Source organism: Opisthocomus hoazin, chromosome 32 (genome assembly GCF_030867145.1).
Source record: "Opisthocomus hoazin isolate bOpiHoa1 chromosome 32, bOpiHoa1.hap1, whole genome shotgun sequence".
NCBI lineage: Eukaryota > Metazoa > Chordata > Aves > Opisthocomiformes > Opisthocomidae > Opisthocomus > Opisthocomus hoazin.
In genome coordinates, this window is record NC_134445.1 from 2,940,015 (window position 1) to 2,958,787 (window position 18,773).

At 62.8% G+C, this 18,773-nt stretch overlaps 1 protein-coding gene across 1 annotated transcript; it reads left to right on the top strand.

Moving 5' to 3' along the window:
* Nucleotides 1-9,796: 9,796 nt before the first annotated feature.
* On the top strand, nucleotides 9,797-10,792 carry NEUROD4 (neuronal differentiation 4). The gene has a single exon (XM_009941886.2). The coding sequence runs from the start codon at nucleotides 9,797-9,799 to the stop codon at nucleotides 10,790-10,792; it is 996 nt and encodes a 331-aa protein (XP_009940188.2).
* The last annotated feature ends 7,981 nt before the right edge of the window (nucleotides 10,793-18,773 follow it).

An 18,773-nucleotide genomic window follows, 5' to 3' on the forward strand; every position in this document is an offset into this window, starting at 1 on the left:
CCAAATCTGTCCTGGGACCCCGAGGCTGGGCTGTACCCCGTGTCCTGGCACCCCAAATCTGTCTTGGGACCCCATGGCTGGGACCTACCCCACGTCCTGGGACCCTAAATCTGTCCTGGGACCCCAGGGATGGACTGTATCCCGTGTCCTGGCATCCCAAATCTGTCCTGCGACTGCAAGGTTGTGCTCTACCCCATGTTGGCACCCCAAATCTGTCCTGTGACCCCGGGGATGGGCCATATTCCATGTCCTGGCACCCCAAATCTACCCAGCATCCCCAGAGCCGTGCTGTACCCCATCTCCTGGTCCCCCTGACCTGCCCAGCATCCCCAGTGCCGTGCTGTACCCCATCTCCTGGTCCCCCTGACCTGCCCAGCATCCCCAGTGCCGTGCTGTACCCCATCTCCTGGTCCCCCCGATCTGCCCAGCATCCCCAGTGCCATGCTGTACCCCATCTCCTCGTCCCCCCAGTCTGCCCAGCATCCCCAGTGCCGTGCTGTACCCCATCTCCTGGTCCCCCCGATCTGCCCAGCATCCCCAGAGCTGTGCTGTACCCCATCTCCTGGTCCCCCCGATCTGCCCAGCATCCCCAGTGCCGTGCTGTACCCCATCTCCTGGTCCCCCCAGTCTGCCCAGCATCCCCAGTGCCGTGCTGCCTCCGACCCTCCGCGATGGAGGACGCAGAGGTTTGCACCAGCCCTCCCGCTCGAGGACTTCTCCGTGGACGAGGTCTTGCTCCCCAGATGTGCGGGGACGTGGGCCTGGCGAGCACCCCGAGTGGGACGCGGGGCACCCCACGGGGCTCCCGGCTGCTGAGGTTTCTTGCCAGCAGATGTCAGCTCCCGCCCGGGGATGCGTGGCCGCTGCTCGCTCGGCTCCGCTTCTGGCTCTGCACCCTTGCACACGCGTGTGACTGGGCTGCAACCTTCCAGGCAGTGGGGTGGTCCTCAGGGGAAGCGGGGTGACACGGTGGTCCAAGATCTGTGGGTGCCATCACCGCTGCAGCGACCTGGGCTCGTCACCCGGGCCCGTTCGGGGAAGCTCTGCAATGGTCATATAAGAAAATATCTCATAATTGGAATTACAGCGCGCAGAGGAGGGGCCGGGGGGTGGGCTGAGGGTTCTGGGGGGGTTTGGAGCAAGCAGAGGAAGCAAGGGGAAGATGAGGGTCCTGCTCGCAGGCAGCCTGGGAGGGCCAAGGGCTGCCCTGGGCTGGAGACCCTCCTGCAGGGCTGTCCAGGAGCTATGGGGGGGGGGGTTGGACCAGGACCCCCAGACCACGAGCAGCCCCCGACCCGCCAGCAGACGTGGCCCAGCGTCCCCCCCGCCGAATGACGCCCAGCTCGGAGCCTTCGTTGAGGTGCTGCAACGCCGACTGCTCGTCCCACGCACCCGCACCCTGGCTTCAGGGCTGCACCCCTGGTGTGACGGTGCCCTCAGCGTGGGGACCCCCAGGACCCTGCCTGGCCCACGCACGCGTGAGGCAGGGGGAAGGGGACGTGGCGGGTTGGATCCTGCTCCTCAGCAGCCAGGTTCGTGGTGCTGAGCCCACCCGGGACATCCCCACTAGGAGCCCCTCGGTGTGGCCCCGCTCCAGGAGGAAAAGCCCCTCTCAGGGCTGAGCCTTGGGGGGTTTCTGCCCCAGCAGTGCTGGGTAAAAGGGCCTTTGCCCCCCAATTAACCCTTCTCTGGGCAAGGTGCTGGGCATCGCACCCTTGTTCTTCCCAGGGGGCTCCGGCAATGGGGGTCCCACGCGGAGCCGTGGGGACGTCCTGGCTCCCCTAAACGGAGACCGTCCCCAGCGTCCCCCAGCCCCAGGGTGTCCCCAGCCCCGGGGTGTCCCCAGCCCAGCAGCCGTGCTGGGAACGGCTCCCGTGCTGAACTGGGGGTTTGCTCCTGGGGTTGTGGCCCTTCCCTCCCAGCTTGCCGGGGGTGCTTGAGCCCATCTGTGCCTCCTGGTCCCTCTGGGGACTTCGGCATGTCACCCCCTGCCCGACCCCCCCAGCCTCCTGGATGGGGCAGCAGCCCTGGGCTGGGCAGGGGAAACTGAGGCAGGGAGCTGGGTGGGGGGCTCATCCCCGCGCATCTCCAGAGCAGCCTGAAGCATCGGGACACTCTGGGTGCTCCCATCCTCCGTGCCCCACGCCTGGGGGTTTTTGGGGGGCAGGAGGTGGCCGGTGGGCAGGAGGAACTCTGCAGCGAGGGCTGGGGACAGGGCTGAGTGTCCCCAGACCCTGACACGTCCCTTCTCCAGCCCCAGCAGCCATCGGGGGGGTGAAACCCCCTCTGCAGCCGACTGGACCCCACGGCTGGGCCACCGGGCTTGGGAGACCCCCGAAACCGAGCTGCTGGGGAACCCCAGGGACAGGGCCCCTTTGTCACATCCCCCCCCACCCCCGTGACATCCCCCCACCCCCCCCGCCACCTCTCCCCGGTGCCACCATCGCTCAAATTGACAAACACGGGTCAGCGAGCGCTGGCCGCGACCCCCCCCGGCCCCCCGCCGCCCCGCCGGGCCCCCCAGCCCCTGATTTCTCTTTAATTGCATTCCCCAGTGTCATGCAAATCAGCTGGCCCGGGCGCAGCTGCCGGGATTAAATGAGACCCCGTTAATACGCGGTAATTGCGTTTCCGCGCAGCCCCAGGAATGCCAGCCCGGGCGCGGGGCGGTGGGCGGCCGGCAATCGGCGTTCACAATATTTGCTGTGGCCGTTACCCCCCCTTCCAGGCTGCGGCCCCTCCGAGGCCAGGGGCTGGCAAGGGGGTCGGGGGACAGGGGTACTCGTGGGACATGGGGACAGGGGTGGGATGAGCTTCCTCCCCTTCTCATCATCCCCAGATTTTGCTCCTGTATGCACAGGTTTGTGCCCTGCCTGGAGCATCTGGGCGGTGGGTTCATCCCTTCTCCAGGTGGAACGTCTTTGAGGTGGAGCACCATCGAGGTGGAGCATCCTAGGGTGAAGCAGCAAGGTGGAGCATCCCAGGGTGGAGCATCCCAGGGTGGAGCATCATCAAGGTGGAGCATCCCAGGGTGGAGCACCAGGGTGGAGCATCCCAGGGTGGAGCATCCCAGGGTGGAGCATCATCAAGGTGGAGAATCCCAGGGTGGAGCATCATCGAGGTGGAGCATCATGGAGTTGGTACACCCCAGGGTGGAGAATCATTGAGGCGGAGCACCATCAAGGTGGAGCATCCCAAGGTGGAGCATCATCGAGGTGGAGCATCCCTGTGTGGAGCATCCCTGTGTGGAGCATCATCGAGGTGGAGCATCATGGAGTTGGTACACCCCAGGGTGGAGCATCATTGAGGCGGAGCACCATCAAGGTGGAGCATCCCAAGGTGGAGCATCATCGAGGTGGAGCATCCCTGTGTGGAGCATCCCTGTGTGGAGCATCATTGAGGTGGAGCATCATGGAGTTGGTACACCCCAGGGTGGACCATCATTGAGGCGGAGCACCATCAAGGTGGAGCATCCCAAGGTGGAGCATCCCAGTGTGGAGCACCAGGGTGGAGCATCCCAGGGTGGAGCATCATCGAGGTGGAGCAACATCAAGGTGGAGCACCCCAAACCTAGCTCCTTTCGGCAAGACTTGCAGCCATCAGGAGGACCTTCTCCAGGTCCTCTCAAGTCCCCCACATCGCCCCAGCCCTGCTGAGATCGTGGTTTGCCCCCGTGGTTGCAGCCCTGGGGTGCAGAACATCTGCGAAGGATGGTGCTTTCAAGGGAGATTTCCTTGCAGAGCGCAAGGGAAGGGCCACAGGGTGAGGGACATCTTGTGTGTGACCAGCAGACGGGGGTAACGTGGACAAGCTCAGGACCTGCCACCTCTCCTCCAGACGTCACGGGGACAGTGCAGTCTGGTCCTCGTGGGCCCCGCAGCAGAGAGGGAAACTGAGGCTCGGGATGAGCTGGCACAAGGGGGATGGTGGCAGGGTGATGGGGACGTGTCCCTGAGCTGAGATGGCTGCGGGGTAATGAGATGGTGGCCGGAGCCACCAGTGCCTGGGGAATGGAGAGCTGGGGAGGGCTGTGGGGTGGTGGGAAGGTGATGGTGGGGACGGGATGAGATGGGGGGGACCTGCAGGAGATGGGAGACCTGGGGGGGTGACCCCTGAGAGAGGGGAGGGTTAAATGGGGGGTGGAGGACACCAGGGAGGGATGGAAAGGGGATGAGAAGGCCACGCAGGGGACATGCGAGGAGGGGGGACACAAGGAAAGGACACGTGGCGGTGGGGGGGTCTCGGGGAGGGCGGGAGGCTCCGGGGGTGGGCACAGCTCGGCGTTCGGGGGTCACCAGCGCAGCACTGGTTTGCCGGTAGACGACAACGCCGGGCTGCGCTCCCCTCCCAGCCACCTCCGAGACCCCCAGCACCCAGCCGGGATGGGACGGGTGGGGGGGGGCTGCACCTCCACCTCAGCCACAGCCCCCCACCGAGACCCCCATCCCCCATCTCCGGTGACGCAGGCGGGAGCGGGAAGGTTGAGTATCTCGGGTCCCGGGGGGGGGGTCCCAGAGCGGCCCCCCCCCCCCCCCCAAGCTGCCAAGCCCCCCGCAGAGTGGGATCAGCGAGCGGCACGCGGCCGGGCGCCGAGGCTCCCGGGGGTCAACGCCGGCCCCGTTGAGGGGGGGAAGGTTTGGGGGGGTGTGTGTCCCCCCCCCCCCCCCCCCCCGGGAGCCCACCGGTCCCTTTGTGCGGGCGCAGGGACCTGTTGGAACCATCTGTCGGGGAGGGGACGAAGGCGTCGCCGAGGCGGGCGGGGTGGCCACGGGCAGATTTATCGGGCGCAATCTGTTCCCGCCTGCGCTGCCCGGCGCTGGCGAGCGAGCCATCAATCCGCTAATGAATTAATTAGGATTCCCTCTAATCCCAGGCCGCCAGCGCTCCAAAGGGGTCCCCGCGGGCTGGCGCGTGCGGGGGGGGCTCCCAAGCGGCGATGGGTCCGGAGTCGTAGGGGGAAGAGGGGGGAATTTTTGGGGTGCCACCGCCATCCCCCGTGTCCAGCCTCGCCGCGGCGGAGGGTCCCAGTGCAGCCCCTTCCCCTGACGCGACCCGTAACTCCCCTCCCTTAATTAATTGTAGGGGGGGGTCTTGTTCCATCACCCCCTCTTGCCGGTCGGGGGCTGCGGAGCCTGCGGCCCCTTCCCTTGTCTGAGCGGCGGAGAGCTCGGCTGGGCCCCTTCTGGCCCTAAGAGCCATTAATTACTCCCCCTCATTACAGCCGGGAGGGAGCCGCGGCCCCCGCGCCCACCCCCAGCACCTGGGTCGGAGCCAGCGTCGCCCCAGGGCTGGGCCCCCCCCGGCCCTCCCCAGCGCCGGCCAAGGGGGGTGGTTGGGGATGACGCCCAAGTGTGAGACCCCGGCAGCGGCCGTGTCACTGTCACATTGCGCATGGCCGTGCCCTGTCCCATGGGGACCCCCCCTGGGGGACTCCCCCCGTGGAGGGAGCTGCGTGGCAGGGTCTGTCCCGGTGCTGGGTGAGCTGGGGTGCCCGTCCAGGGGTGTCCATCCAGGGGTGTCCATCCAGGGGTGCCCATCCAGAGGTGCCAGTTCAGGGGCGCCCATCGAGGAGTGTCCATCCAGTGGTGCTCATCTAGGGATGCCCATCTTAAAGTGTTCATCCCAGGGTGCCAATCCAGAGGTGCCCATCTAGGGGGGCCCATCCAGGGGTGCCCATCTAGGGATGCCCATCCTCAGGTGTTAGTCCCAGGGTGGTCATCCAACGTTGCTGAATCAGGGGTGCTCATCTAGGGATGCCCATCTGGGGGTGCCCATCCTGGGATGCTCATCCAAGGGTGCTGGTCCAGTGATACTGATCTAGAGATGCTTACCCAAGGGTGCCCACCCAGAGATGCCCATCTAGGGGTGCTCAGGGATGCCCATCCTAAGGTGTTCACCCTAGGGTGCTCATCCAAGGGTGCTGGTCCAGGGATGCTCACCCAAGGATACTCACCCAGGGGTGCTCACCCAGGGGTGCCCATCCACCTGCCCATCTAGGGATGCCCATCCCAGGGTGTTCATCCAATGTTGCTGATTGAGGGGCGTTCATCTAGGGATGCCCATCTGGGGGTGCCCATCCCAGGATGCTCATCCAAGGGTGCTGGTCCAGTGATACTGATCTAGAGATGCTTACCCAAGGGTGCCCACCCAGAGGTGCCCATCTAGGGGTGCTCAGAGGTGCCCATCCTAAGGTGTTCATCCCAGGGTGCTCATCCAAGGGTGCTGGTCCAGGGATGCTCAACCAAGGGTGCCCATCCAAGGTTGCTCATCCAGGGGTGCCCACCCAGGGGTGCCCATCCGGAGGTGCTCATTCAAGGGTGCTCATCTAGGAATGCCCATCCTCAGGTGCTCATCCCAGGGTGCTCTTCCAAGGGTGCTGCTCCAGGAGTACTGATTGAGGGATGCTCACCCAAGGGTGCCCATGCAGGGGTGCCCATGCAGGGGTGCCCATCTAGAGGTGCCCATCTAAGGGTCCTCCTTCAAGGGTGCCCATCTAGGGATGCCCATCCTAAGGTGTTTGTCCCAGGATGCTCATCCAAGGGTGCTGATAGAGGGATGCTTACCCAAGGGTGCCCACCCAGGGGTGCCCACCTAGAGGTGCTCATCTAAGGGTGCCCATCTAGGGATGCCCATCCTAAGGTGTTTGTCCCAGGGTGCTCATCCAAGGGTGCTGGTCTAGGGATGCTTACCCAAGGGTGCCCACCCAGGGGACCCTGGCAAGCGTACCCCACTCGAGGGTGCTCGTCTAGCAGCACCCATCCAGGGATGCTCAGCGACCGGGGGGTGCCCTCCCGGGATCACCCACCCAGGGATGCTCGGGGTTGCCGTCGGGGGTCCCGGTGGGGTGGCGGGAGGAGCCGGACCCGGCCACCCCCCCCCGTGGGAGGAGCCACGCGGGATCCGCGCCCGGGGAAGGAGCCGCCGGCAGCGCCGAGCTCTCAAAACCGCCCGACAGCGGAGCTGCCCGCTCCCGGTGCCGCTCCCGGTGCCCCCCCTGGAGCCCCCCCCCGGAGCTGCCCGCGCCCCCGGGGCTGAAGCCACCATGCACCCGGCCAAGTGACAGCAGGGGACTCGCTCCGGTGCCCAGGTAAGGGCGGACCGGGACCCCCGGGGGTGCGGAGGACCCCAAGGGACGTGTCGACCCCTCCGACGGGGCTCCCAGCCCGCTCGCTGCCCCCGGTTGCCCCGGGGGGGCTCTGCCCCGACGGCGGAGCAGCGGGGGACCCCGTCCCGGGGTCGAGGGGGACTCTGCGCCCTGGGGTGCAGGGCGAAGGGTGGGATGGAGCCGGCAGCACCGAGCTCCAGCCGTGTGTCCCCCCCCTCCCGCAGCCGTCGGGGATGGAGCCGGGCGGGGACCCCCGCGCTGGGGGGGGGTCTGCCCTACCTCGGAGCCGGGCACCGGCTGGCAGCGGGGCCGGCCACGTCGGGACCGGCCTTTCCGTGGGGATGGAGGTGATGAAGATGATGGGGGAGATGAAGGAGCTGCCCCAGCCCCCGGCTTTTGTTTCTCCGCTCCCGGAGGGCGCAGCCCGGGGAGGGGAGCCCGCTCGAGGTGCCCGGTGATCTGCAAGCGCAGCCCCTTCCCCAGCGAGCCCTGCCCGGGGCCAGGACCCCAGCAGGGAGGAAACCAGCATCCCCCCTGCCCCCCCCCCCCCACATTTTCCAGGTCTGTGTGGGTGCCACAGGGCTGCCCGCCAGCAGATTCCCCCCCTTAAATGTCAGCACATCCCCTCTCCCCTGCCCCAGTTGGCTGAAGGTGGGACTGGGACCGGGACTGGGACCATGACCGGGACTGGGAGCTCTGGGCAGCTGCGGGGTCAGGATTCGGCCGACACCGGTGTCCCCGTAGCTGCCCCGCTGGCTGCGCTGGGGCTGATGGAGCAGCTGTAGGGCTTTTAATCCGCCCTGCAGCCAGAGCCCACCGGGTCCACGTCCAGCTGGGCCACGTCCTGCTGCGTTCCCAGGCAGGGCACGGTGCAGAGATCTCAAGTAAATCCTGATTTTTGTGGTCTGCTTGGGGGTGTCTTGTCCCTCCCGCCCCTCCCCGTGATGAATTCCCAGCCCCAGCTGCCCGTTTTGACCCCGGCTCTCGTGCCAGCACCTTTCCTGCGTCCTCCTCGCCAGCCCTCTGCGTTTCTGTGGCTTTGGGTGGCCCTGTCCCGGGGTCAGGGTCTTTGTCCTGCTCTCTCCTCCTCGGGGAACCAAGTTCATTGGAAGGAAACAAGTGGATGGTGGAAACCAAGCTCCTGGTCCTCCAGGAAAGGAGAAGGAACTGACCCCACTTGTTTTGGGATGGGAGCTTGGTGCCTGCTGACACAAAGCGAGAGCATCTCCCCCTCCTACCATCCCTACTTGAAAATGAAGTTTTCCGGCTACAGCAGGCTTTTTTCTCGCAATGGGTTTCTTTGTGGTGCTTTCAGATGATGTGGGATGGAGACGTTTGAAAATGAAAAGTATCCAAAATAAGGGGCTGGACAAGGTTCCCATTTCACAGGGGGTTCCCACCATCTCCTTACTTGGGAAACTGGGAAACTGCTAAAGCGACTTCATCAGGCAATTTTGTCTACTTTCCCCTCCTTTTTAAAAAAATCAATACTCTGGAGAAAAAGAGCAAAACCCCCCAAAATTCAAACTGGATTTCCAAAGAGACAGCCTTCCGAAACATTTCCATGGGAATACTGCACCGCGAAGTGCCGGGAAGGGGGGAAGACGCTGGGCTCCCCTCTTGAACCGAGCCCCGGACCTGGCGATTTTCTTGTGGGATGGATTCTGGGTGCACAGGACCAGCAAGGGACTGGAGCTGGCGGGCAGGGACGCTGCGTCTGGGACAGGTCCCCAAGGGTGGAGTGAAAGTAACCCCCAGACTGCAGCCTGGAGGGGGTTTGGAGCAGATCCGCAGCCGTTTCTGGGCTTCTCTCACCGCGCAAAGCGGGTGCAGCCCTGTGACCCCAGCAGGATGCTGGCAGAAGGTATCTGGACCAGCTCCACCCTGGCTCGGCCAGACCCATCCGTTCATCCCAAAGACGGTCCTTCACCCGCTGGATTTCCCAGCATCTGACAGACCCCCATCGCTCTGCCGAAGAGTTAATTGGGGCCACATTGTCCTCTGGGCATACGATGGCTGCGCGCAGCAATTAACACCCTAATCCTGCCCGCAAGCCCCATCACGCATATTAAAAGTGGGATTTTCCACCTGGGGTGGACAGGGGCCGCGGAGCCGGGGCTTGGGCAGCACACTTTCAGCAAAGCTGCTTAGATGCTAAGCTTTATTAAATGAGTCAGGCATGATGACAGGATCTGGGGGGCTGATTAACGTGAAACCCAGGCTGGTTTGTGGGGCGTGACTGCGCTCGTTAGGAAACGAGGGTTCAAGCCAACGTGCTCAGGTTAGCAGAGCCCAGGCAGGAACATCTCCAGAGGCAGCTGGGCAGAGGACCTTTGCTTTCGAGCTCCCTTTTGCAACCTGCAACGTGACAATCAGGGTTGAAGCCGTGAGGGGAGGCCTTGTGAGCGGGAATAACCCAAAAATGGAATTGCTGGAAGCCCTGAGCCTTGGAAATGAGCTGCTGGGCCCCAGGGAGAGGCTTCAGTGGCTCCCCCAAAAATTCACCAGAGATCGTTGTAGGTAGACAGATGCTGGATAAATGGATTCTGTAGGTACCACTGGTGGACAGAAAGCAGCTGATGGCTCTGGAAGATGATTCTGAGCTCAGTTCCTAATGCCCTCAACACGTTGAGGGACTCTCCTGCTGGAATTCGTTAACTCCTCCTTGTCCCTTTGTTGCAGAGATCAGAGATGACCAAGACGTCTGCCAAGCCCAAAGAGATGGCGGAGCTCGTGAGCACCCATGCCTGGATGGACGAAACGCTGAGCTCCAAAGACGAGCTGAAGGAAGAGGAGGGCAGGCAAGGTCCTTTTGGGCTGATGCCTGGCTTGAATGAAGAGCACGACAGCATTGAGGAAGAAGAGGAGGAAGAGAATGATGGGGAAAAGCCGAAGAGAAGAGGGCCAAAGAAGAAGAAAATGACCAAGGCGAGGCTGGAGCGGTTCAGGGCCCGGCGGGTGAAGGCCAACGCCCGGGAGCGCACGCGGATGCATGGTCTGAATGATGCTCTTGACAACCTGAGGAGGGTGATGCCCTGCTACTCCAAGACTCAGAAACTGTCCAAGATCGAGACACTGAGGCTTGCAAGGAACTACATCTGGGCTCTGTCTGAGGTGCTCGAGACGGGGCAGACTCCTGAAGGAAAGAGCTTTGTGGAGATGCTCTGCAAGGGCTTGTCCCAGCCCACCAGCAACCTGGTGGCTGGCTGTCTGCAGCTGGGACCGCAGACCTTGTTCCTGGAGAAGCATGAAGAAAAGTCCCCGGTGTGTGAATCGGCCATATCCAGCCACCCCTTCAGCTACCAGTCCCCGGGGCTCCCAAGCCCACCCTACGGGACCATGGAAACACATCTGCTCCATTTAAAGCCTCCGACCTTCAAGAGCTTGGTGGATGCTTCTTTTGGAAACCATCCCTCTGACTGCACCACTCCCCCCTACGAGGGTCCCCTGACGCCGCCCTTGAGCATCAGCGGGAACTTCTCCTTGAAGCAAGACGGATCTCCAGACCTGGATAAATCCTACACCTTCATGGCCCACTATCCTTCAGTCAGCCTGGCTGGAGCACATGGACATGCCTCTCACTTCCAAAACACAGTGCCCCGCTACGAGATCCCCATAGACATGAGCTATGAGTCCTACCCCCACCACGTGGCCGGGCCTCAGCTCAACGCCATCTTCAATGAATAGCAAAGCAGAGTTAGACCCAAATTCTTGACGCAGAGAGAAGTTCAGCCGCGTCGTGGAGCTGTTTCTAGAAAGGACACAACTGGAGCGAGGATATCGCCGCTGCGGGGTGTGAGACTTCTGAGCATCTCTGCAGGGCAGCACTGTGGAAGGTTCAGCTGGCCTTCTCGTCCCCTCCCAACAGGTCTGCACTGGTGCCACCTTGTTGAGTTCTGAGCTGTCGCCAGGAGCCACGTGAACCCTTCCTGACAGCCGAACTCTGATCAGCCACTGCTGGAAGCTGAGCTGTTGCCTCCGGCTCCCTCTCCCCCAGAGATGCTCATGAAGGTGGCTTCACCTTGCAGGACTTCCTGCCTGAACGCACTCCAGCACTTGGGATCGTCCATTGCCAAGATGTTACGGCTCCTTTTCCTCTGTCCCTGGGGTGGAGGGACACGGGCACACCTCTGTCTCGCGTCAGGTGGAGACAAGCCCCTCTTGCCTCTTGGGATGACTGGTTCCTCTTCCACACCCTCCAATGGGATCAAGGTTTTCCCAGTTCAGCCATAGCCAGGTGGGCTGGCAGAGATGGGAATGATCTTGACGACTTGCAGAAGACCAACAAGGTTTCTCCTCCCTGAAGCTTCCCACTCAGTGGAGAACCTTCTCTTTGCTACCACTGTATCATCCAGGGATGGCATGCTCCAGCAAGGCTCAGAGCTTCTCTGTGGTGGTCCCTCCAGTGCCTCCTGCACTGAACCTTGCTGCCCGTCCTCTCCTGAGCCTCAGGCCTCGCCTGCAACCTACATCCAGCATGAGAAGCAGCACGTGGATCCTGAAACCTCCTTCAGGGACTGTTGATCTTTCAGAGCACAAACACCCTGGCTGGAAGAGTTGAACCTTTGCTCCTGACCAGGGCCGCGTCTTCTTACGGTTCGTAGCGTTCTTTATCTTGATCTGTGCCCTGAACACGCCCTGCCAAAAGAAGTGTGTCTTAATTTCCCGGTTTATTTATTACTTACTCTGTGTGTGGGGTCTAATTTATTTCCTTCCATTTTACGCGCAGTGTGGAACATGCTGAACAACCTCCTCGTTTTCCAGTCGACTTCCAAGCGCTTAGTTGGAGATAGCTTTGTGGAGACGTGTAGTTTTTGCAGTGCTGTTGCTCCAGGATTATTTATTAGCCATTATTTATTTAATTTATTTTATTTCCTGCCCTCACGGTCTCTTTTCTGGTGATGAGACCAAGTATTTAACCACGGGGTTACATATTTAATGTTGAACTGCATATTTAACATGGCCATTTCTTGGCTTTCGGAGGCTGATTGTGCCCGGCAGCTCCCAGCTTGTCCCTTGTATTTCTAGATGAGCAATAACTTTTGAAGGCTATGCAACTATTTTTGTTTCTCAAGAAAATCCAGGCAATTATTTTTGATGTCCCACTGGCCTCGCGAGCCTGGCTGGCCAAACCTCCCTGTTCTGCAGAGGTGTTTTGTACAGAGTTGGGAATTTGGAGTTGACCTGAGCTCCGGGTGCTGGGGCTTCTTCCCTTTTGTACTGAGAGCAAATGTTTATCCTTTTGTAAAGAAAGCAGAATTGGGTTTTTAGCTCAAATAAAGTTGTGGTCTTGTTTCAAGCAGCATTGCCCCAGCGCTCTCATCTCCGTTTCCGTGCTCTTCAACACGGTGGTGGTGGTGAGGGGCTGCCTGGGGGCAACCAGAGGACCCGAACCCCCCCCGTGCTGGGGTCCAGCTGGGATCCTTGACCTTGGGGCTGGGCTCCACGCGCTGCCGCTGGTGGCTGGTGCTGGCCATGGGACCAGCACCAGCCACGGGCCTCCCTGGGAAGGTCATCTCCATGGGCAGGGCGGTGGTGGTGGGCTCGGCTGCGGGGCTTGGGTGGCTGCGTTCAACACAGAGCTGCTGCTGGCTCTGCCCCGGGGCTCAGCCCGCCTGGCCCCGGCGTTCACGCCTCGAGCACACGCTCGCACACACATAGACACGTGTGCAAACACACCCGTGGTCAGCCACACGTGCTGCCCCCCCCACACATGTGCACCTACACGGATGCGCCTGGATCCCCACGGACACGTGTGGGCCACCCTTTGCACGCGTGCACGCTGACACGCCACGCACATACGTGCTGAGGCACCGTCCTGCGTGCACGTACTCTTGCGAGGAACGCATCGACGTGGGGACGCATCCTGCCCGCTCCGTGCAGGGACCGCGGGCGTCCCGACTCCACCCCGTCCAAGCCGTCGCCCCTGCCGAGGGCGAGGGTGTGCGTGACCCGGCCCTCAAGGCACCCATCAGCCCTCATTCCTCATCTGTGCTAAAAACCCAAAAGGGCTTCTGCGCCTGCTCCCCGTGGCCCCTCGCGTGGGGACCCCCAGCTCCACGTGTCCTCGCACACCTCAGTGCCTCCCGGTCCCCCAGCCCCGCGCGCCGGCTGCTGCCGGGAGCCCGGTGGGAGCTGCCGAAGCGCCTCGTCCCCGCAAGCTGTGCCCGGCACACGGCTGCCGCTGCCCCACGCGGGGCGAGGGCGGGGGGCTCTCTGGGGGGACCCGCAGCTGCAGCCGTGCTGCAAAGGGCCCCGAGCGGGGCCAGGGCTGAGGCGCAGGGCAGGCGTGAGGTGGGCAGGGGGCTGGCGAGGAGACGAGACGTCGTGTGTCCCCCAAACAAGTGGGGAGCGGCTGCTTCGGGGAGAGAGATGGGCTGGGGACGCACCTACCTGGGGATGCACCCACCCACAGATGCACCAACCCAGGGATGCACCCAACTAGGGATGCACCTACCTGGGGATTCAGCTACCTGGGGATGCACCCACGCAGGGATGCACCCACGCAGGGATGCACCCACCCAGGGATTCAACTACCTGGGGATGCACCCACCCAGGGATGCACCCACCTGGGGATGCACCTACCCTGGGCTGTACCCACCCAGGTATGCATCTGCTTGGCGATGCACCCACCCAGGGATGCACCCACCCGGGGATGCATCTACTCAGGGATGCACCTACCTGGGGATGCACCGACCCAGGTATGTACCCACCCGGGGATGCACCCACCCAGGGATTCAACTACCTGGGGATGCACCCACCCAGGGATGCACCCACCTGGGGATGCACCTACCCTGGGCTGTACCCACCCAGGTATGCATCTGCTTGGCGATGCACCCACCCAGGGATGCACCCACCCGGGGATGCATCTACTCAGGGATGCACCTACCTGGGGATGCACCGACCCAGGTATGTACCCACCCGGGGATGCACCCACCCAGGGATGCACCTACCTGGGGATGCACCACACACAGATGCACCGACCCAGGGATGCACCTACCTGGGGATGCACCGACCCGGGGACATACCCACCCGGGGATGTACCCACCCAGGGATGCACCCACCCAGGGATGCACCCACCCAGGGGTGTATCTACCTGGGGATGCACCGACCCGGGGATGTACCCAGCCGGGGATGCACCCACCCAGGGATGCACCTGTGTAGGGATGCACCTACCTGGGGATGCACCCACCCAGGGATGCACCAACCCAGGAATGCACCCAGCTAGGGATGCACCCACCCAGGGATTCAACTACCTGGGGATGTACCCACCCAGGGATGCACCCACCCAGGGATGCACCCACGTAGGGATGCACCTACCTGGGGATGCACCCGCCCACAGATGCACCCAACCAGGGATGCGCCTACCCAGGGATGCAAATACCTGGGGATGCACCCACCCAGGGATGTACCCACCCAGGGATGCACCCACCCAGGGATGCACCCACCCAGGGATGCATCTACTCAGGGATGCACCTATCTGGGGGTGCACCTACCCAGGGATACACCTACTCAGGGATGCAAATACCTGGGGATGCACCGACCCGGGGATGTACCCACCCACAGATGCACCCACCCAGGGATGCACCCACGCAGGGATGCATCTACCTGGGGATGCACCGACCCGGGGATGTACCCACCCAGGGATGCACCCACCTGGGGATGGGTCTCGCCCTGCCCCGGTCTGTGCCGTGGGCTGGGGGTTATTGCAGCCCGTGGAAGTGGGGAAAGCCTTCCCATCACGTCTGCACAACACAAATATCCACAAGCACATTCGAAACCCTGCGACGCTTGCACACGTACGCGCGCAGGGCCAGGCGCGTGCACAGACGCGGGGGCACAGCCTCTGCGCGGGCACACAGACACTCGCAGCCCTCCTGCGCCGCTCGGTGCCGGATGCCTACGGCCGCACACGCGTGTGCAAGCGTGCACACAACCCCCCCCCCACACGCCTCCCGTAACACGCCGGACAAGCACGCACACGCGTGTGCACACCCAGGAACACACGCCTGCCGGCAGCGTGACCCCCGCAGCGATGCTCTGGGAGCCGTGGGATCAGGACAGCGGCCGGCTGCCCCGCTGGTGCCCGGGGTCCAGCTGTGCCCCCGGCCCCCCCCAGCCCCTTGGCTCGCTGGCCGGTGGCCAAGCCCCGCTCGGTGCCAGGTCCCCCGGGCGCGTGTGTGCCCGACAGCAGGGGAATCGCCCCTTCCAGCAGCCCCAGCCCGTGCCAAGAGGGCAGGGAGCTGTGCCAACGCGGGGCAAACGCTGCCCTGCTCCCGCGTGTGTGCGCAGCTGGGCCCCGGCACACGCGCGGGGGGGCGAGGGAAATGCCCCTCTGGGGGTCTGTGTGTGCAGGGTGAGGCGTCCTCGAGGAGCTCGGGGGTCCGCGGGTCTGCTGGCCGGCACTCGGGTTTGTTGAAATCCCCCCCCGGGTCTCTGCAGGACGCGGGGTGGAGGAGCTGAGAACTGACGCGCTCGCTGCATGGCACGTTCCCCAGGCTGTGGGCACCGATGGGGCAGCTCGCTCTTCCCCCATGGGTGACCCAGGTGGGGGTCCCTCTCCATCCCACGCCTTGGTGGGTCCCCATGACCCCCCACCACCCACCTCTCCGTGCCTGGGAGGGGTCCCACAGCCCGGGGGCACGGGGCAGGCAGGGTCTGGGTGCTGGGAAGGGCTCGTGGGGAGGCAACACTGCTTCCCACCAGCCCTAAGCAGGACCCACAGAACCACTGGGGACGAGCGGGTGCTGAGCCCTGCCAGTCGAGTCCATCAGCTGCAGCAAGGTAGCCTTAGTGACTAATTAGCACCTAGAACAAACGAGTCCTTGTTAAAAACTCTCCCCTTCGCCTGTGAAGACACAGCTGAGATTGGAGGATCCTCTTTCTCCTGGAAGCAGGACCAGGGAGGCTGGCACAGGTATTGGGAACCTCCTATGGTCCATCCTCTCCAACACCTCCAGTTGCTGGGTAAGCATTGGTTTGGGACACCGTGCAGAGACTGCTCCAGACACCTCTTGAGCTTCTAGACTCATAGAATGGTTTGGGTTGGAAGGGACCTTAAAGCTCATCAGGTTCCAACCCCCCTGCCAGGAGCAGGGACATCTTCCACCAGCCCAGGGTGCTCAGAGCTCCATCCAACCTGGCCTTGAACCCTGCCAGGGAGGGGGCAACCACAGCTTCTCTGGGCAACATGGGCCAGGGCCTCACCACCTCCATGGGGAAGAATTTCTTCCTAATCTCTAATCTCAATCTGCCCTCTTTTAGTTTAGAGCCGTTCCCCCTTGTCCTGTCACTACACGCCCTTGTGAAAAGCCCCTCTCCACCCTTCCTGTAGCCCCTCCAGGCACTGGCAGCTGCTCTAAGGTCACCCCGGAGCCTTCTCTTCTCCAGGCTGAACAGCCCCAGGTCCCTCAGCCTGTCCTCGGAGGAGAGGTGCTCCAGCCCTCAGAACATCTTCTGGCCCTCTTCTGGACCTGCTCCATCCATGTCCTTCTTATGTTGAGGGCTCCAGAGCTGGATGTAGGACTCCAGGTGGGGTCTCACGAGAGTGGAGTAAGGGGCAGAATCCCCTCCCTCACCCTGCTCTACAGCTTTGCTTTAACTCTCCCAGGGTCTTCATCCAGGCCCATGTGGATGTTGCCTCAGATGGCAGAGCAGCTCTTCCAGCCCCTCTCTGGCATCCCAGCAGCCAGCCCCATCCTCGGGGGAGCTGGCTGAAAACCAGGACTTTTTTAGGGATACTGGAAGGAAAAAGCCAGCCGTGGAGCATGCAAGGTGAAGGATGGCCATCAGAGCTAAAAAAGCCAGCTAGGAACAATCTCCTAGGCTGTTCTTCCCTGGGCAGGTGGGGCAGAGCCCAAGGCAGGGGTGCTGTGCCCCCCACCCCATACTGGGCATTCTCACGGCAGCGGTCGGGCTGTGCAGCACCAGCCGGGCTCACGGCTCGGTCAGCGGTTGTGGTGTCCATGGAAAAGCCACAGCTGGGAGCAGCTCTTCACTCCGAGGGTCCTGGGTCCACATCGCCCTGGTTTCCACAGCGGGGTGGGAGTGCCCAGAGCTGTATAATTGCTAAGTCTTTTTAAACCCCAGATTTAAAAGCTGTAATTCTGATATTGTTTGTAATCTGATAACGCCGTGAGCCACTGAGCTCCTAATGTGCCCAGCTTGGGAAACCACAAGGATTTTCCCACTAAGCCGAAATATCAGGCTGTTGGTTCTTGAGTTAATCATCTTTTCCCTCTTGGGGCCATCAGATTTTGGCAACCAACTTTCTTGCCGATTAATGTGGGATGGCGGGAGAGGAGCGGCGTGACGCACGGTCCCCAGAGGATCGACGTGGTGACACCGTGCTTGATCCTGGGGAAACTGGGATGTGCCAGGACGCAGCTTGTCTGCACCCACCAGGCATCGAGGCTTAAACTGGGCTTGGGCAAAGCTGCGACCCTCAGGCTCCCGCCGCGTGTTGCAAACCAACGCATCCTTTGCACGTTTTCGTCCTTCAGGACCCGTCTCTTCTTTCCATGTGTCCGAGCTGTTGCTCCTGGACATGGCTGTGCAGCTGGGGAACCCCTGTGCACGGAATGTCCACATCCCTGCAGCATCCAGCATCCTCCAGTCCATCCGCCCAGCGTCCCACCACGCCCCGGAGCGGGGTGTGCGTGGCTCCGGCCACCCAGGTCCTTGGAGCATGGGGCCAGGCAACGTCACAGCAGAGGAGATGGATCCCCTTGGATGCGCTGTGGGGATGGATGCTGGCGAGAAGAGCCTGGCCAGCCTGAGCTGCAGTGCCCCAGCCAGCACATCCCAGGCTGGGAAGCCCTGGGAGCTTCCAAAGGCTGCACCTCGTCCATCTGACTGGGGACCCGTGGCTGTCCCACCACCCTGCTGCATCTCCTGCACCCTGCCTGGGCCAGGGGACCCAGGGGAGGGCAAGTTCCCCTTCCCACACCCCTCCCGGCCCGGTGGAGCTGGGACCGGGCTCCCCATCCCGCCGGCCCCTCCGGAGCCTCCCACCAGTACGGGTAATTCGCACAAATCCCGGCGCCGGCCCCGTCGAGCCCCTAAGCTCTTTGCAGCTCAGCCGTGGGTCAATCTGTTTGCAAAGCTGCACAGAGCGTTTACGCAGCGGGCACCGGGCCGGGGGATTAGGGGAAACACTCCCCCGGCATCTGCTCGGTCCAGCCACGGCCAGCGCCGGAGCTTCCCTCGCCTCCGGGGCCATCCCGGCTCTCCCAGCCTTCCCCATCCCCACCCTGCCATGGGATCCGGGGACCGCGCTGGCTCCGAAGGTGCTGCATCTCCTCCTGGCACCCAAAGGGATTCTGCGGCTGGCAAAGGGTCCCGCTCATAGTTGGGACCTCTCATGGTCTTACTCTGGTGCTGGTGGGCTGGGCTGAACCCAGGGGAGCTTGAGGTGACCAAGGGGGACTGTTGTGCAGCTGGGAGTGGTGTCACCCCCCTCCCCTGGACCCTGGGGAGTCTCAGGACATCCCTGACCGATGGACCCATCGGTCCCTGGGCAACGTTAACCCCGTGACAGCTTCCAGCAGCACGAAGAGCCCCTCTCACAGGGTCCCGTCCTTCCTGAGACCCTCTTCAGTGCCCAGAGCAGAGCCAGAGTCTGGAGACCACACAGAGAGAAGGAGACGCAGATGCCACCATGAATTGA